At 55.7% G+C, this 16,929-nt stretch overlaps 1 protein-coding gene across 8 annotated transcripts in view; it reads right to left on the bottom strand.

Moving 5' to 3' along the window:
• Positions 1-16,929, bottom strand: part of SFXN5 (sideroflexin 5) — a 117,391-nt gene that overhangs the window by 13,956 nt on the left and 86,506 nt on the right. For 7 of the 8 annotated variants that reach the window (XM_086700851.1, XM_025932407.2, XM_086700850.1 and 4 more), the window contains 3 exons: positions 13,346-13,461; positions 11,267-11,352; positions 5,224-5,341 (listed from right to left, as the gene is read on the bottom strand). In XM_086700851.1, the coding sequence (XP_086556977.1) occupies positions 5,224-5,341; positions 11,267-11,352; positions 13,346-13,461 (320 nt within the window). The remainder of the gene's footprint in view (positions 1-5,223; positions 5,342-11,266; positions 11,353-13,345; positions 13,462-16,929) is intronic. The other variant, XM_086700855.1, reaches the window with a different exon arrangement.

Here is a 16,929-nt window from a genome sequence, read left to right as displayed (position 1 = left end):
ACTCACTCCCTGCACAGTGACCGGCCTGGGGTCTGGAAGGAAGGCCAGACTTTACCCCCCTGTTCTCACACTCAATTTCCTAAGGAGGTTCCCTGCCCTACCTGCTGGCCTACTAACAACCCTCCTCCTGCCCCCAGTTCTGGGGTAGAGATTAAAGGCACAAGAGGTGGCACCTGAGTGGCTCAGTTGGTTAAGCCTTAAGCATCCAACTCTGGATTTCAGCTCAGGTCATGATCTCATGGTCCTGAGATCCAGCCCCGTGTAGGGCTCTGCACTGGGTGTGGGGCCTACTTAAGATTCTCTCCCTCTTCTCTCTCTGCCTGTCCCCTGCTCTTGAGCACAGGCTTTCTCAGGCTCTCTCTCTCTCTCTCTCTCAAGAAAAAAAAAAAAGTTTAAAGGCACAAACACCTACTCCAGAGGGTCCCTGTGAACATGGACAGGGACTCCCCATGAAGGGTAGGAGGGTTGGCTGAGGGTGCTGGAATGTTTATAATAATACATTATCAGGGAGCCATCTGGGACTCAGACTTGGGCCTTCTCATTTTATAGAGATATAAATGTGGGCTGAGGAGGGACATAAAATCCTTCCGTGAGTATGGAGTCACCATTACCACCTTTGGACCTTGGGCAAGGCATGCCTCAGTCTCCTCCTTTGTAAACACAGAATAATATTGACTCCTATTTCATAGGACTGTCATGTCCTAGTCTCCCATCTCCCCTCCCCCACCAAGCAGGCCGCTCTAGTTACTGGACCCAGGGCCCTGCCTTTCTGCCCTGGGCTACGTGCATCCCCTCCTGTACATTCCTTCCCCCTACTGGCCCTCTCCAGGCTCCCACCCCCATCAATAGAACACCCAGGGAGTGCCACTTTCTTTACTGTTCTTGAATGGTTTCCCATTCATGAGCTTGCTTCTCTGAACACAGAGAAACTTGACTATCATTCACTTCCTAGATTGCTTTGCCTACACACCCAGCTGACAGGTCCCCTTGCTGTAGCTCACTCCGCAGAGAGCCCCTCCTCCTTGAAATGACCTTGTCCTCAGGGTCCATGGTGGTGCTCCATCAGGGTCCTCCCTCTGCTCCTGGCTGCCCCTGCCTTTTCCTGATGCCTTTCCTTCCTCCCACAATGACCTCACCCCTTCCTTGGCTTCAGTTCCCCCCAGGCACCAAAGGTTCCATCTCCAGCAAAAATCTCTTCCCAGAGTCAGAGATGTGCACACCTAACGCTAATGCTCTAGGTAACATCCCTTAAGAGTCAATAATACCTCAGACTTGAAGGGCATTGGGAGGACTTGATACAACAAGGGATGCACAGTTACCAACATGCTGACAGGCCTAGTAGATGCTTAGCAAATGGTGGCTATTATTATTGTTTGCAATTTTAATTTTAAAATTAGCACCATTTTAATAGGCAGAAATACTAATTTGAAATGAGCAGCAAAACTCTCTCCCAGGAATTGAAGGGAGGATTGAAGTTCTTTCCTCAACCTCTGGGGTTAGTGGGTTGGAAACTCCACACCAATCACTGTAGGCCAACCATTCTAGAAACAAGTTCCTAAACTCTATTTCCAAGTCCCCTAATTAATTAATTGGTGTTCCAGCTATTACTCCTGTTGACAACCTTGGTGACTCTTGGCAAGGATGGGTCAGCCCAAGCAAGTCCAGACTTATTATGGCAAATCCCACTGGCTTCTGGGATGTGAGACATGATCCCCATACGGCAGAAGCACTACCTCATTAGAATTAATTGGAAGGATGGATGGAGGGAATGAGGTCCTCTCAGCCAGTTGGCTGATGGCCTTGCCGCCACAGGTCGCAGATTGGCCTCAAAGCAGCTCATAAAGCCCCCAGGCATGCCTACATCCTAGTGGACTTGATGCAGGTGAGGAAGGGGCACTGAAAACCACATCCCTACCCTCCTTTCTCAAGAGAACAGACTTCTCATGCCATGATTATATTCTTCCCAGTCTAGAAAAAAAAAAGTCTTGGGTTTCAATGAGAGGGACTTTGGTCCATTTCCATGCCTGTTTGAGGCAGACATGAGGGAAGAGAGGAGCCTGAAGCTTGACAGGGAGACTCTGTGAGGGCAGGCCTGCTCACTGAGACCACCTCCTGCAGCTAGAGCCAGAGGCTTGGGTGGGTGGACTGCAGCCATCTCTCCATCATCTGCCCCAGAGGAACACCTGCCAAAGGCCCACTCCTAGGCTCTTCCCCCCAGAGAGTAGGGTGGCCCCCGGTCCCCCCATCTCTCCACTACCTCAGTGCAGTCAAAGTGGCTAAGGGAGGAGAGAAAATCCTACAGAACAAGTAGATGCAGTATGGCCTGGGAATGGGCCTCTGGGGGTTCCTCTCATATCACCGCCTCGCTTCTGTGACTTTGGTCTGGTCCCTGGGCTGCTCTGGGCCCAGGGCTGCTCCCAGCAGAAAATGGGCTGCTCCATTTTCCCAGCAGAGCCAGAAGGATGGTAAACTGAGCAATCCTTCCAACAGGCCAGTCCCCGATTCTGTCCTGTGAGGCTTCTCTGCCCTAGGTCGCTCCCCATACGACAGGTAGAGATAGGAGACCTACCCGAAGCTTCTGAACACAGTGGTGCCTACGAGTGTCTCTGACCCTCGCCTGGAACTGCAGACTTAGCCTGACTGTACAGAGAGATGCAGTCACTTTGGCGAGTGCTGGGCACACCCCTTCCAGGACGGGGATGCCAAGACCACCGAGAAGTGCCCTCTCTCCCACCTTCAGAACTTCTGGAGCCCTTGGCTCCATTCAGAATCTCCAAACATCAGGTAACGGCTTTTCAGCTTTCATGGGGGAAGGGGTATCCCCGGCTTCACAGCAAGGCTGGGCCCTGCGGGCATGAGGGTGTTCCTGGCACGTATCACACACCGGGCTTCCCACCCCAGTGTGCCTTGGGCCCTCCAAGACAGGAGCCCCACCCCATTCTGGTTTCCTTCTAAATCTCTGGGGCTCAGTGTGGGGAAGTGACTCTAGTCCTCACCCTCCTGGGACCTCAGGGCTCGGGGCTGGCTCACTACCTCCTACTTAGGACCTTGGGTCTTCAGGGCCCACAGTCCAGGCCCCTCAGTTTTACCTTTCTGGCTTCCCTCCAGGCACCTGCCCCCAACGCCCACCTCTCTCAGGACTGAGCAGGATCAGGCCTGTAATCGCAAACTCGTAAATGCCAGTCTGTGGCCACAGCCTCCATCTGCCCAAGAGTTCAGTGACTCCAAATACCACATTCATTCTATGACCCCCTTGGGTCTGCCTTTCTGTCAAACCTTGCCTTCCCCGGTCAGCTTACTTGCCCATCTTCACCCACCCAGCTAAGATTCCGGGGCCCGCCATTCCTCCTGATGGTTTACCGACTCCCCGAATCAGCCAGCCAGATGAAACCTGCGGAGTGAACCCTGTGGCCCTCTCAGCCCCGGCTCCTTTAGATAGACAGGCCCTGGCCACGCCCACAGACCTGCATCCTCACAGCAGACCTGGTGCACTGCCCACCCAGATTCTCTAACTTCCTTGGTCAGCTGTCTTTCCCATTCTCCCTCCGAACGTCTCCATAGTCCTCAAACCTCTGGCCTCCCCCTCCTCCACCCTTCGCCATCCTCTCTGCTCCCGTCAGGAGGACACAGAAGCTATCAGAACAACTTCCTTAACCTCCTTACCCCCCAACACCATCCCCAACTGCATCTCTCTCCATCCCCACTCCTAAAGTGGGGAGCAGGTTCTCCGCAGCCAAGGCAAATCCCTTGAATCCCCGGTCTGTGCTCTGCCCCGCCCCCACTCCGTGGACTTTGCTCTCCCCATCTTCCCCCTCCCTCGGTCCTCTGCTTCTCTCCTGGTACCTTCCCTTTTGTATTTACACAAGCTCCCATCTCTTTCATTTAAAAAAGGGAAAAATAAGCAAATCAAAGCCTCCCTCGATCCCACATCTCATTCCAGCTGCAGGTCTATTTCTGTTTTCCCTTAGTGCCAAGCCCCTGGACAGAGCCGTCAGCCCTGCCACCCTATTTCCTTACCCCTCAGCTGGGCCCACTCCTGGGGAGAGGGTTTGCCTTCATCGTCTGGGACACCAAGGGACACTTCAACTTCATGGGGCTCAACTTCTCAGGAATGCCTGCCCCTGCGGGCGGCCCACCCCCGCCCTGACCGCACTTAGCTCTGAACTTACCAAACTGGCTGCTGGTCTGTGGATGCCACTCCTCCCCAGGGCCTCTTTTCTCCACACACTCCCCGGCTTCCATCATTGTTTTTATGCTGGTGGCCTTACATCCGTCCCTCTAGCCCAGGCCTCTCTCCTGGATTCCAGGCTGAGAGCCGACTTCCCACCGGGCACCCCCATTAGCACATTCCACAGGATCCTGGAACCTCACGTGTCCATCCAACTCAACATGCCCTCTTCCCTCAAACCACCTCCCTTCGTGTCTCTATCTTGTTAAATAGTGCTCACGTCTGCCTGGTCGTTCAAAAGCGGCAAGCCGGACGCACACCCCGTCGGCTCCCTTCCCTCCCACCACATGCGGTTCTTCGTAGACCTAACTTCCTCCTAAAGGACCCACTTCTCGATGCCCACTTCCAACAGCCTGGTCCAAGCTGACACCATCTCTTGCTGGATGCCCACTGCCTCCTGATGGCTCCTTCTCCTCCAGAGCTCCAGCCCAGGCTCACAATTGGGAATCTGCAGTCCTGCGTTGCACGGCCCTTCTGATGACACCTACCTTCTCTGCTTTGGCTCCCAAGTCCCCACCTCCACTTGCCCTGGGCCCCCTTACCTGGGCCCACCCTCTGCTCGTGATGCAGACTTTCCTCGGCCCCTGTAATGCGCTGTGTGCTGCCTCCTCTCAGAACCTTCACCCCAGGTGACCGCAGCCTATATGTCCCCTTTTCCCCCTTGCACCTGGCCAACTCCAGCTCATCCTCAAGGCCCCATGAAATGCCACTTCCCTCTTAGGCTGGGTTTGGGGCCCCGCACTGTCTCCTCCCATGTCCGGCTGCACTTTTCCCTCCTAACAGTCCTCCCCCTTCATTTGCTAGTCCCTTTTTAATTATCATGCTCACTGCTTGGCCTTCAGCTCGGGAGAGGTCAGGGCCTGAATGTGTCTCCTTTATGGCTCTAACCCCAGTGCCTAGCTCAGGGATAAGGAGTCAGCGCTGAATAAGTATTTGTTAACAAATGGCAAAACTGTACCCACCCGTCCCGCCCTCGAGACCTTCCCCACACTGACCTCTGACATCTGCGGGAAGAGGCTGATGGCCAGTGGCAGGGCCAGGCCGAAGGCTGCCAGGCACACAAGGCTTTGTACAGGGAGGAGCAGCCGGGGGCGCGCCTGCAGGAGAGCCGTCCTGTGGGGGAGAGAGGAGGGAGCTCCGTGAGACCGGAAGACAGGGTGAGCTGCTGCTACCCACCATGCGGGGTCCCACTTAGCGTCCCAGGGCCAGGCAGCACGGTCCTGGGCCAGTGCCAACCCATAGCTAAACAGTCGTGGTGGAATTCTATCTTTGGAGCCTTCCCCAACGGCACCCTTTTCCCCAGGCTCTGCTCTGAAGGACATTGCTGGGGGAACTCTCAATCATCCATCGTAAATGAGTACTTGTGGGGCACCCATCCCACCATGCGTCCAGCTCTGTGCAAAGAAGGCCACATGTGGGGGAGACAATAGAGGAGGCTGTCAGCCCCTGCCCCTGGGGAGACACACAGCAGAGAAAGATGGTCCTCAAAGGTGGCACATAACGAAGCACTGAACAAACCAGAGTAGGTGCCAGGTCCAGGGAAAGAGACAAACCGCACACACACACATGCACACATACACATACACACATGTGGATACAGGCACATGCACACACACATACACACAGCCGGGAGGGGATTATCCTCTTCCGCGTATGGGAACAGAACACACCCCAGCGACCACCTGGTCCACGTCCATCCAAGAGCCACAGAGAAGGGCAATGACTTGCCCAAGGCCATGGCTAAGTCTGCAGGAGGCAGACGGGGCTGCTGCCTGGACTCTTGACTTCCTGCGAGTGCTATCGCTCCCGTGCTGCCCCCAAGTCCTGCCCGCAGGACACTTTGCCAGCCTCATTGCAGCATGTCACAGCTGGCACCCTCCCCCCCCCCGCCCCCTGCCATGACAAGCTTTGGAGGTGGGATTCTGGGGCAGGAGAAGTGTACGAAAACCCTCCCTCCAGGCTCTGGGGCCCCAGCTCCATGATAGAAACAAGGTCTCCAGATGGAGAGGGGGCCATGCCCACTGGCCAATATACCTTTCCTTGCTGCCCATCAGAACCTCACATTTTGTATAATCCAGCAGGCCCTTTAGTGGAGACCACCAGGCATTCTACTTGGGGAGGCTTGGGGCCCTGCGCCAACAGGATGGGTGACTGGACTATGTTGGGTGGGCACTAAATCTGATTTCAGTAACTGTGTCAGCGTCCTCATGACTGACTGGCTCCTGGTGTGAAAAGGATATAATCAGGGTCTTGCCCCTCTCCTACTGGAACAGGGCTGGCTATGACCACAGGCAGGTGAGAGGCCCTTCTGGAGGCAGGCTTCATCGTGGGGGCAGGCAACTGCCTCCCCCCCGCCCCCCCCGCCCCGCCTCCAACCTTCCCCTCCTGGGACAAGAGCTCCTGGCTCTGAGCAGACAGCAGAATTGGGAGCCACAGTTTTCAAACTCTGGTGTCTCGGTAACTCCTGAACAATGCAGACCCCAAGGGCCCCTTACCCCCATAAGATCTCCAATCAGTTGGTATCATACCTGGGAATCTGTATTTCAAACAACCTTCCATGAGTCTAAAACAGAAACCCTGGGCTAGGATGTTCCTGCTAAGGCACAAATAAAGCTCCACTTATTTGTTAATTCTATGCAAATAAAAGGCCTGGACACAGTAAGTGCTCAGTGATTTTGTGTTATTATTGCTGTTACTGTTCTTGTTAAGTGCAGGAAGGAGGGAGGACCCTAGGGCTACCCTCTAGCCCTTCCCACTGGCCGAGACCCCAAGACCTGTCCAGCTGTTGAATTAAGACTGAATTGAGAGAGGGCAGTTTCATAGGAGTAAGAGCAGGTCAGGTGAGCCTCATATCCTCCATGGACTCAGCCCAAGGCCTCCTGGCTTCCATGGGAGTCACAGAAGGGCCAGGAGTAAGGCTGAAATGGGCTCTGAGATCTTTTTAACTGAGATCAACTTCTCCAGCAGGACAAGGAAGTGGGGTACCCGGGCTCACTCTCCAGACTTACACAGGAGGCCCCTTGCCTTGAAGAGGCTGTGGAGGGTGGGCCTGCCTTCCTGTCCTGTGGCAGTGACTGGGACCTCAGTCCCTGGAGGCATAGACTGGAGGGTCACCAAGGGCCTGGAGGGTGACAGGGAGAAAGAGTGAAGCTCCCTCCCTGGCAGGTGAGGGGCAGGCCCTGGGCTGAATCCCTGGGCACTCCTGGTGGGGACACTGGACAGCCTCCTTCCACATGGGGCTGTGACCTCAGCTCCTCTCTCAGGGGTGACTGGCTGAAATCTGCACTGGAAAAGGGGTCCAGAAGGCCCCAAGCCTGTGCTCCTGACTCAGGAAGCAGGCAGCCCCAAGACTTCAGCCAAACAGGAACTCCTGAAGTCCCAGCCCTGAGCAGGGAGAGTGAACACAGCAGGACTGGGGAGGGGTGGAGGAGAGGGAAATGGCAGGGAGGGATCGGAAAGGCAGCTGGGGGAGTTGAAATATGCAGATGGAGAGATGTGCGTGTGTGCGAATGCCTGGAGAAAGGAAAGACCCGGAGCCTCGGGAAGGAGGGAGCCTGGGGAGCGGCCTCAGGAACCACTGGGGAGGATGTAGTCTGAACCCCTACCCGGCTGGGACCCCACCTGGCTGGAAGGCGAACTCCAGGGCTAGGGATGCAGGGCTGAGGGAAGAGAGCCATTGCACCTGCCTCTGAGTTAGTGGGATTATGGGGAGGATGGATCTCCCAGCCCAGGGACTAAGACCATCTTCCTCCTCAGGAGGGTAGAGCTGGAGTGTGAGCCCTCAGCCCAAGGGAAGGGGCAGTGGAGAGTGAGGGGAAGGGGTGTGTGTGTGGGAGGGGTGCACACCCTCCGTGCTCTGGGTGGGGGGTGGTGGCTCCTCTGCTTCAGACTTGAGACTCTCTCCCTTTTGGTCTCAGAGACAGGGACACCCGGACAAGCTGGGCTCCCACCTCTCTTATGCCAGCAGGAAACCTGGGGACCTTGTCCCCGAGTGCTCCTCCCAAACAGGTGGGGCTGAGGCCAGAGGCAGAGCCAGCAGGCCCCAGCCATGGCACCACCACACCCGCCCCACGACAGCTTGTCTCCCCGCAGCCTCCCCGCCACCACCGCACACTCCCTCAGCACTTGGAGCAGTCTTAGTTTGCACTCCATTAATTTGCAAGTAGGCTGCTTTGTAAGTGTTCTTTTGTCTTCTTCCCCTGGCTGTCCTGACTCTCTCACCCAACTGGGCTCCCCCACCAGCCTTCTGGGCAGATGCCCCGCTGCTAGCACCCCTGCGTGTGGAAGGCTGCAGGGTGCACGCTGGAGCCCCTGCAAAGGCTCCTAGCCGACAAGGTGGCGAAGCGGGCAGTGCCAGCATTCCCTGGGTGGGAGACCGCAGCCGAGGGACTCTCTCCTCCACTAGCCAGGCCTGAAAGTGCTGGAGCAGGAACCCGGATTCCATTTTCTTACCAGGAGCCTCGGCTGCCAGTGCTGTGCGGCTCGGCCCCTCCTACCACACAGTCCTGGGGTTACCAGACAGATCTGAGGTTAGTAAGTCCTTGAGGGCACAAACTGGGTCTGAATATTGCTGAGGGATCCTGGGCTGGACTCTTTCTCCTCCCCAGGGACCCTCTCAGGAACTTCAGAAAAGGACCCACCAAACACAAGGCTGCCAGAACCAAATGGCCTCCCTGTCTCCGCCTCCCTGACAGACTTCTTTGGACTCTGAGCTGAGCCAGGCACACGGCCTCTGCGCAGATCCTAGGCCGGGAGGTTCAGAACTGGAACAATCCCACCCAACTTCCCAAAGCTATTTAAATCCCCAAACCAATGGGACACTAACCATCACTCCACTCCACTCCACTTTCTGCAAACCCAGCTCAGATACCAACTAGAAAGGCATCACAGATGTTTCCCCAGAAAATTCCAGGCCTGGGGTTCAGTAGCTTTGAAGACTGAAGCCCTGCCTTCCTCATTTGCCTGGTGGTCTCCTTGTGTGCGCTTGCGGTCACCATTCATGAGGCAGCTACATACACAAGGGCCAGGGGCGCCAAAGCCATTGTTCTCCCAGGATCTGTTTCTTTTTTGCAACTCCCATACAAGATTGATTTTCTTGAATCCTAGTGCTCAACACACCACACCTCTGCTCAGTTGCCTCCCATGACTCCCCCTCTTCCATGGTGAGGAAGGGATCATCTCCTTGGCTGGACACAGGGCCCCTGATCAGCTGGCCCCAACAAGCACACTTTGCTTCTGTCTGGTTAGACTCCTCAATTTCCCGCACAAAAGACCCACACCTTGTCCAGAAAGCCTGCCTTCCACAGAAGTCCTACCCTGCTCTCAGAGTCAGCTGCAGCCCTTCTCCCATGGACAAGCCTTCCCTGCTGATGGGCCCATAGTGCTCCCCCCGCCCTCCTCAAGGTCACCTTGGGCTCATTTACATACTGCCCAGTCCCACCTGCAGCTGACTTGTGTACGGGTCATGGCCATCTCTTTTATCAAAATACAGGCTTCCTGAGACCAGGACCCCACATCTGCTTCTCTCCTGTCTCCATGCAGGGCAAGGCCCAAAGACATGCGGATTATGCGATGTGATCTGAAGACCCAAGGCAGCCTGAGTGGGAGGAAGAGCCAGCATTGCGGCTGCGCTCCTGGGCCACTCCTGCCTCTGTCGTTGCCTATTGGAGAACTATAGGCAGATGGTATAACCTCTTTTCGCCTTGCTTTCTTCGTCTGTGAAAAGGAAATGTTACACTTACCTCACCATACTGTTGTGACGGTTAAATGAGATCATTCATTCAACAAACACTAAGCATCTACTACGTGCCAGCAACCGTGCTGGATGCTGTGCAGGGCAATAAATGACACGCGTTTACTCGCCTCCAAGGAGATTGCATTCTAGTGGGCCAGACAGATGATAGACAACGAGATAAAGTCTGCGATGTCTCTAGGTGCTATGAATAAAAATAAGGCAATGGACAGAAAAGGGACTACTGGTGCTGTTACCTCGATGGGGTGGTCAGGGAGGGACTCTTTGAGAAGATGGCGTCGGGGCAGAGACCTGGCTGGGAGAGGACTGGCACTCAGGACACGCTTAATAAATGTTAGCTGTTATTACAATTCAAATGGTGGGAATAGGAAGGTCCCTAAACTGATCTAGAGCCCCAGGTAGCGTGTCCCCAAGCCTGTCTTTATGCCCTGAGGCACCCCCTCCTAGGCTAGGCCACCAGGAGAGTGGGAGTGGTCACTGCCTCCCTCGTACTTGCGCAAGCTCGGGGTCTGCACCTCCAGACTCGTATTCACCTTGCTGCCCCCACTTAGAGCCCTTCTCTGCTCCTTGCCATCCTCCCAGACTCACACTCATCCTCAGAGCCTGCCCAAGCCTGCGTGAAGGTCAGCTCTGGCTCCTCCCTTTGTCCCCTCAGCCTGCCCTTCCGGCAGCATGTCTGTCTTCACAATTCAACGTCCTGCTCATTAATTATAGGATCACTCTATCGTTGCTCATATTGCTGTGTTCCCTTATGTCTTTATAAGATTTGTCATGGCAAATATGTGTTCTCAGAACACGCTTCTGCAGAAGGCAGGGAGGTTAGTACTATCTGTATTTTAAAAACGAGAAACTGAGGCTCAGTGAGGTATTGAGTTGCTTCAGGGTGGATGCCTGAATAGGGTGGCCCTGCCCCCAAATCTAGTCTTCCTACCACAATCCTCAGACTCTTTTCACAACCGGTCCTGCACTGTGCACCAACAGAGCACATGTACGCACACACGTGTGCACACACACACACACGCACACCCCAGAACTGTCAGCTCCTCAGGACAGGGCCAGTGTTGTCCATCTGGACATCCTTCCTAGCACCTAGTGCAGGGTCCTGCAGAATAGAAGTCCCCGAATGTTCACGGCATGATTCCAGTAACACTGCCCAGGAGTGTCTGAACAAACGGGCAGGGTGGGCTGCCAGCTACTTCTGTCCCCTGCCCTGGGCCAGCTGGTTCCTCCTCTCTCGCACCCTCCTCCCCAGTGGTGGCCCCTCTCTCCTGGCTGCCCCAACTCACTTCTCCAGCATGGACATGACGATCGGGGGGAGCACCAGGATGGGCATGGGGAGGACCACTCGCGTCAGCGCCGTCTCGAGCAGGGCCTGAGGGGCAAGCAGAGGCTGTGGTGAGCAGAGCTCCCAGGGGGTGGGGGAGAGCCACCTGGCGGTGAACCCCTCCCCTGGAGCCTCTAGGTATGTGTACTGCTGCTAAGCACATCTGGCTGGCTGGAATAATTCATGGAATTGCTCACAAAGCCTTATTCCAAACAACAGAAAAAAGCCACCCCCATCTTCCCACCACACACATTTGAAAAGAGCAGATCCTTGTCACCTGCCACATGTGGGGGAGGGGTGGCAACACAGAAGCGGCCCCAGGAAGGGGCCTGTGCCCGGGGAGGTGCCTCGGTGGCAGGAGCAGGGGCTGGGGAGGAAGCATATGGAGGACTCGAGATGCTCTAAAAACAAAGCAGGAGCTGGAAGGACCAGAGCAAACAGCTGGGGCCTGCTGAGCCGCGTGAGGCTCTTGGTGCTGAAGGAGGACAGAAATTCTGGGATTTACTTCTTTTTTCTTTTTGACACCCCCTAAAGACAAAAATTTCAAAGATTCTGCCTCTCCTGGATCTGGATGAGAGCCTTTCTTAGTGACGAGAGGTCAGCTTTGCGAGCGGGAAATGCTTCTGCTGAGTGTCTGCTGTGTCTCCATATGGGGTTAACTGGGTCCTTGCTCTGAGGGCTCCCCTGGGATTCCTGGGGAGGCAGGGCATGGTGAAGGCAACAGCTCAGAGGCAGTTCTGCACTCTGATGGTCACTGTGGGGAGTTCCTTCAAGGCTTGGGCTCCTGGCCCTCAGAGAAGTGCTGAAGAATGCTCACAGCTCATAAACCCTGGGAGCCTTCCCCTAGACAGCAAGGGTGAGGGGTTCCTTGCTGTTTGCATCATGAGGAGAGTTACCGTAGTCGGCCTCCCTCTTGGCACATCAGGGGAAACACTAGGGTTGCATGGGAGGATGGGGTTGGGTAGGAAACTGAGGCCAAATCCCCTTCGATGATGGATAGGTTCAGGGCTGAAAATGTCTTCCAGGAAACTAGGTCTGTCATGATCAGCCTCTGGAAGGCCTGGGAGAAGGTTCCTCCAGTCTTCTGAACAGGTGTGGGAATGATGGGGGGCCCAGCGCCTGCACAAGAACCCGAGGGTACAGTGCTGGCACCGGCACCCCCAGGCCCTCTGCCCCTCACAAGCCTTGGATGGGCACTCATGTTCTCTGAGACCAGTGGAGAGGGGAGGGCTGGGACAAGGAAAGGGTTCTTCCCACCTCAGAGGATTATAGAGAAGGCCTCACTGACGGAGGTGAGGCTTGGGGCCCATCGGGAAAGCTGATAAGGGACAGTGGCTGGAGAGGAGGAGAATGCTCAGGTACTCACAGCAGACCCGCCATGCCATCACTCAGGCTAGAGCAACACCGGCCACTAATCACCACTAGGATGAAGGCTGGGAAAGCATGGGGAGATACACAAGCCGACTGGAATTTTCTAAAAAATTCCAGTTGCTGAAGTAGGTGAGGCTGATGAAATGAGAGGTGAAAGATGGCCTTCTTGCAGCAAGATATTCTTTCCCCAAAGCCCCACCTCAGCCACACTCGGTCCCCAGGGAGGTGCCACCTGCACAAGTGCCCATTAGCACAGAACCACGAACTACCCGCTCCCATACTTCCTCTTCTTGCCCAGGAGGCTCTGAAAGCCCAGAGAGCAGGGCTCTAGGTCCCAGGGTGGGGGAAAGAAAGCTCTGGGGGGGGGGGTCTCCTCTGCCCTTTCCAATTAACAGATCAGAGAAGCCAGGTCCTGAGGGGTTGGGACAAGAGATGGGATGTCTTACAGTGGTGACGAGAGGGGGGATGGAGAGAAGGACTGTTCAGGGACAGGCATGGCTGGGGCCAGACCTGGAGGCCCTGGGCTCATGCAGAAGGGAGGCAGGGTGGGACAAGGAAGGCAGACCAAGAAGACAAAGCAAAGGCACTATGCACAGAAGCCCCTGAGGAACAAAACCCTCTCCCTGTCGCTGGCCTCTCCACTGGCCCCCTGAGCCTCCGGATGACCCACATGTCTGGCTGCAATCTTGGAGGAGCCCACGAGGTTGCCATCACCATCCAGGACATCGATCCCTTCCTCCAGCTCCCCGTACCGCATCAGGACCACGTTGCAGATGTTGGCACTGGCTGGAGAGAGAGAGAGGGGAGCAGGGGGGCAGGAGTAAGAGGGGAGGATGCCATTCTAGCTGGTGGGGCAAAGCCACCGGGATGCACCCAAGCCTCCCCGTCCCAAGCAGCAACAGTCCTGAGTTAAGGGCCAAGTCTGCATTCAGATGTGGTGAGTGAAGGTGTGGTTCTGCTGCCCATCTGCCCATCAGCCTCCTGAGGGATTTGGGAGCCCTTGATGGCCTGGTGAGCAAAGGTGGAAAATAACCTACATGAGAGGAGGAAGGGGGCAGTGCTCAGGAGCTAGAGAGCAGAGCTATCAAGGGATAGCTACTTCCCTTTCCTCGGGGGTGGGCCTGGCAAGCAGGCGAAGTGAGTGCCCCTCTGGGAGGGCTCCCTGGCTTGAAGACACCTCACCAGTGCCTGATGTTCCATCACCAGCAACTCAACCCCTCGGGCTGCCTTTCCGGGCATGTTCTCGAAATGGCAGCCCCCCACCTTCAGCCCTTTGCTCCTCAGAGTGAATCGGGTTCCCAGAGATCCGCTTCTCTGACTGCAGGTGCCAGAGCAGGCGGGAACCTCAGCACTCACCCAGCGCCGCCCCCTCATCATATGGATGGAACAGTGAGGCTCAGGGGAGGGGGGTGACTTATCTGAGGTCACACAGCAAAGTGGGACAGAGCTAATCCTTTGGGTGCCCCGGAGACGGGCGGGTTCGGGGATAGGGGGCAGGGGTGGGTCAGGGGGAGCTAAAGGCCGACCTTCTCACTTCACATGGTTGGGTTCCCTCCCTTGGCTAGGAGATCATGACAGACCTAGGCTGAGGGGAGGGTTCCTGGCTCCTCCGTTAGACACCGGATACCAGCATTTGGGGGCCACCCATCAGCTGGTGACTAGCCCCAGGAGTGTCCCTCTGCTCCTCTCGCCTGGAACTCGTGGAGCTGGACCCGGGCCTGGGGCAGGGCTGGTGTGGTGCTGACCTTGCCTGACCTCCTCCAACCCTGTTCCGGGATAAAACTGGGGGGACTTGAGGGTGGTGGGCGGGTGGGGAGTGGGGGGTGACAAATGTGGAGGCCGCCTGCTTCACTCCTCCCCCAAAAGCGCCTTGCTGTGTTTAAAGTTTTAATTTTTGCTAATTAATGTCAATTAATTTTGTATAATGAGTGTTTAATTTTGGGGAGTGTGTGAGCCTGGGAGCGACTGCAGTTCTGGGCTGTGAACGCTGATTAGCATCAACACCTGCTGCTTCCCCACTCCCTCCAGTGGGGGGGCACTAGGGTTTGGGGAGCCGCAGGGCTGCAGGGCCTAGTGGGCAGGTGCAGTGGGAGGAGGACCACAGATGCTCCTGGTGCCCGAGCCAAGGCTGGGGAGCCGGCGGTGAGGGCGCTTGCAGCTGGGGGACGGGGTTCTGCAGGTGAGGGGCGGCTTGAGACCCTGGGGGTCTCTGAGCCTCAGTCTCTTGTTTCAATAAAGTGGGGAGGTGGAATAAACAGAGGGAAAGACCGAGAGGCTCTGCAGTCTTTGGAGAAGAAAAGGAGGAGACCAAATACAGTTTTAACATGTATTTACAGCACATATGCCATCTCTGAGGAGCTCTCGTGTTTCCACACGACTCTCAGGCACAGTGGTAACCACGGGCAGACCTCTTCTGCACTGGGTCCCTCCTGTCGTCACAGCAGGCACGCTCACCTGACTTACACAGCCAGGGGCGATCTTGTGGACCTTTGGCGAGCTTTGGAGACATTTCTGATTATCGCAACCTGGGGCTGGGGGGTGCTACTGTCATCTAGTGGGTATTGACCAGAGGTACACTAAACATCCTACAATGCACGGCCTCCACAGCACAGAAGTATCCGGGCAAAAATGTCAGTAGTGTTGACGTTAGGAAACCCTTGTCTTAAACACGTCCAGAGATTGACAGTAGTAGGAAAGTGAATCTGAGGTAAAGGAGAAGTTGGGAGCCTGGCTCTGGGGCCAGCTGGGCTTGAGTTATAGTCCTGGCTCTGAATCTCCCCCTCCTGACCTCCAGAGGTGAGCTCCTGCCAGCCTTGGACCCTCCCGGGGTTCAGGTCCCGGAAGGGTCCCCAGGGTGGCCTCGGGAAGCGGACACCTGGCCTGTGTGTTAGTGACGTGCCCTCTAGTGGCGGCAGGAATACTCTGCACCCCTCACACCTCTGGGGCTACCAGGCTCTTCAGTTCCCAGGAGACCCACAAAACCACTGGAGAGGATCTTGGGGTTCTCTGCCCTGAAAGGAATCTATCTCTGCCCTCTGAGAACCCCTTACACCACTGCCACGGCACCGCTACACCACCACCACCACGGCGGTAAAGGCAAGGCCAAAGGAATGTGGTCCAGGCAAGGAGCATCTGCCTGAAGTCAGGAGCCACCGGCTCACTCTGCAACCGGAAGCGGCCGCCCTAACCAGCCTTCCCCAGATATAAGAAGAGGTGCTGCGCTCAGCCTCTCTATGGGATCTCTGGGCACCGGCTGAGCTCACATAGATGTCACCTTCTGCACCCACTCCCCCACCAGGTTAGGGGAAGCCAGGGACTGCTGAGACATCTCTAGCCCCGTGCCGTGTGTGTGCCCAGGCAGAGGAGACAAAGACAAGAGTATTTGGAGGCGGTGGTCAACCAGCTCCAGGCTCATGGTGGCATCTGCTTGCTCGCTGCACTTTCCAAATGTAAAATGAAGCCACGGCAGATAGAGCAGGACTTCGGTTCAAACACAAAACCACTTGGCATGAAACATAAAGCAGGAAAAGAAGTGAAAACCCAGTGTCCCTCCCCTCAGACAGCCCTGCCAGGACAGTTTGGGCACGATAAAGCTCTCTCCTTATCTAAGCTGCCTGGATGGGAAAAAAGGGAAAACCCTGAAAGCCACCCTAAAATGGTGGCACCCCCAGGCTCCTCCCTCAGAACGCCCACACTTCTCACTGCCTACTCAACTGGCACACGCCCTGTAATATCTTCAGTTGGTCCATTTATTGAGCACCCGCTGTATACACAGGTGACTAGCCATCCTCATCTTTGAGCAATGAGAACACCAGACCGTTTCAGTGATTTTATTCCCATGATCTCGTCCAGAACTTCCATTTCTGCCGCATTCCTTTCAAGCCTCCCTGGTCCCTCCCATCCCACTCTTGGCAAGTCCAGCTCCCAAGTCATGAGCACTGAGAGCCTAAGCAAATGAAAGAGAGAGAGAAAGAGAGACCAAACCGTAGGCCATGGGTCTTCTTTCTAGCACACCAGCAAGATCTATTATTGACAGTATCAGCAGGTTAATTAAGCAGTCTGTTAGTGATAATGTTAAGAAAGCTGGCACATTTTCAACTCAGATTGGCACCATTCAAGACTCAGGCATAACTGACGTTGGAGAAGCTATGCTAAGAGATGTCATGGGATTAGAGAGAGAGAGAGAGAGAGAGAGAGAGAGAGAGGAGAGAGGGAGAGAGAGGGGGAGAGATCGCTTCACGCTGATGGCAAGCT

Source organism: Puma concolor, chromosome A3 (assembly GCF_028749965.1).
Source record: "Puma concolor isolate L17-30 chromosome A3, mPumCon1.1.hap2, whole genome shotgun sequence".
In the NCBI taxonomy this organism is placed as follows: domain Eukaryota; kingdom Metazoa; phylum Chordata; class Mammalia; order Carnivora; family Felidae; genus Puma; species Puma concolor.
The sequence above is the reverse complement of the archived record's forward strand: the minus strand, read 5'-3'. Positions and strand labels throughout refer to the sequence as shown.